This window comes from Hippocampus comes, unplaced genomic scaffold (assembly GCF_001891065.2).
Source record: "Hippocampus comes isolate QL1 unplaced genomic scaffold, H_comes_QL1_v1.1 scaffold577, whole genome shotgun sequence".
NCBI classification, from domain to species: Eukaryota; Metazoa; Chordata; class Actinopteri; order Syngnathiformes; family Syngnathidae; genus Hippocampus; species Hippocampus comes.
In genome coordinates, this window is record NW_017805977.1 from 2970 (window position 1) to 3469 (window position 500).

Consider the following 500-nt stretch of genomic DNA (forward strand, 5'->3'; position numbering starts at 1 on the left):
CCCAGCTGGTTGAGGAGGGACAGGTACCTGGCGGCCCTGGCCAACCACTCCTCGCCGTGTATCTCCGTCAGCGCCTGGCGCAACAGGGTGGCACTGTTGCCCAGCGAGCGCGTCCTCAAAAGAGAGATGACCGCTTTGTCGCAGGCCCCCCCCCGCCGGCCGGGACACCCAGCTGGTTGAGGATGGACAGGTACCTGGCGGACCTGGCCAACCACTCCTCGCCGTGTATCTCCGTCAGCGCCTGGCGCAACAGGGTGGCACTGTTGCCCAGCGAGCGCGTCCTCAAAAGAGAGATGACCGCTTTGTCGCAGGCCAGTCTAAAGAGGTGAGGTGGGGAGAGAGGCAGGGAATCATCAGTGCTTGCTGCCGCGAAACGGCGAATGAAGGCCGACCGACCGGCTTGTGGCCACTCACTTGTAAGTCAGGACCGCCGGGAACAACAACTGTTTGGAGATGTGCAGTTGCTTCCGGATGCTTTCTTCCCAGGCCGAGAACTTCCT

The 500-nt window shown here is 62.6% G+C and overlaps 1 protein-coding gene across 1 annotated transcript in view; it reads right to left on the minus strand.

Moving 5' to 3' along the window:
* Positions 1-500, minus strand: part of LOC109528225 (uncharacterized) — a gene marked incomplete at its 3' end in the record, with an annotated part of 24189 nt that overhangs the window by 2935 nt on the left and 20754 nt on the right. Inside the window, exons 6-7 of the mRNA XM_019890586.1 lie at positions 415-498; positions 204-317 (exon numbers count right to left, since the gene is read on the minus strand). Coding sequence (XP_019746145.1) covers positions 204-317; positions 415-498 — 198 coding nt within the window. The remainder of the gene's footprint in view (positions 1-203; positions 318-414; positions 499-500) is intronic.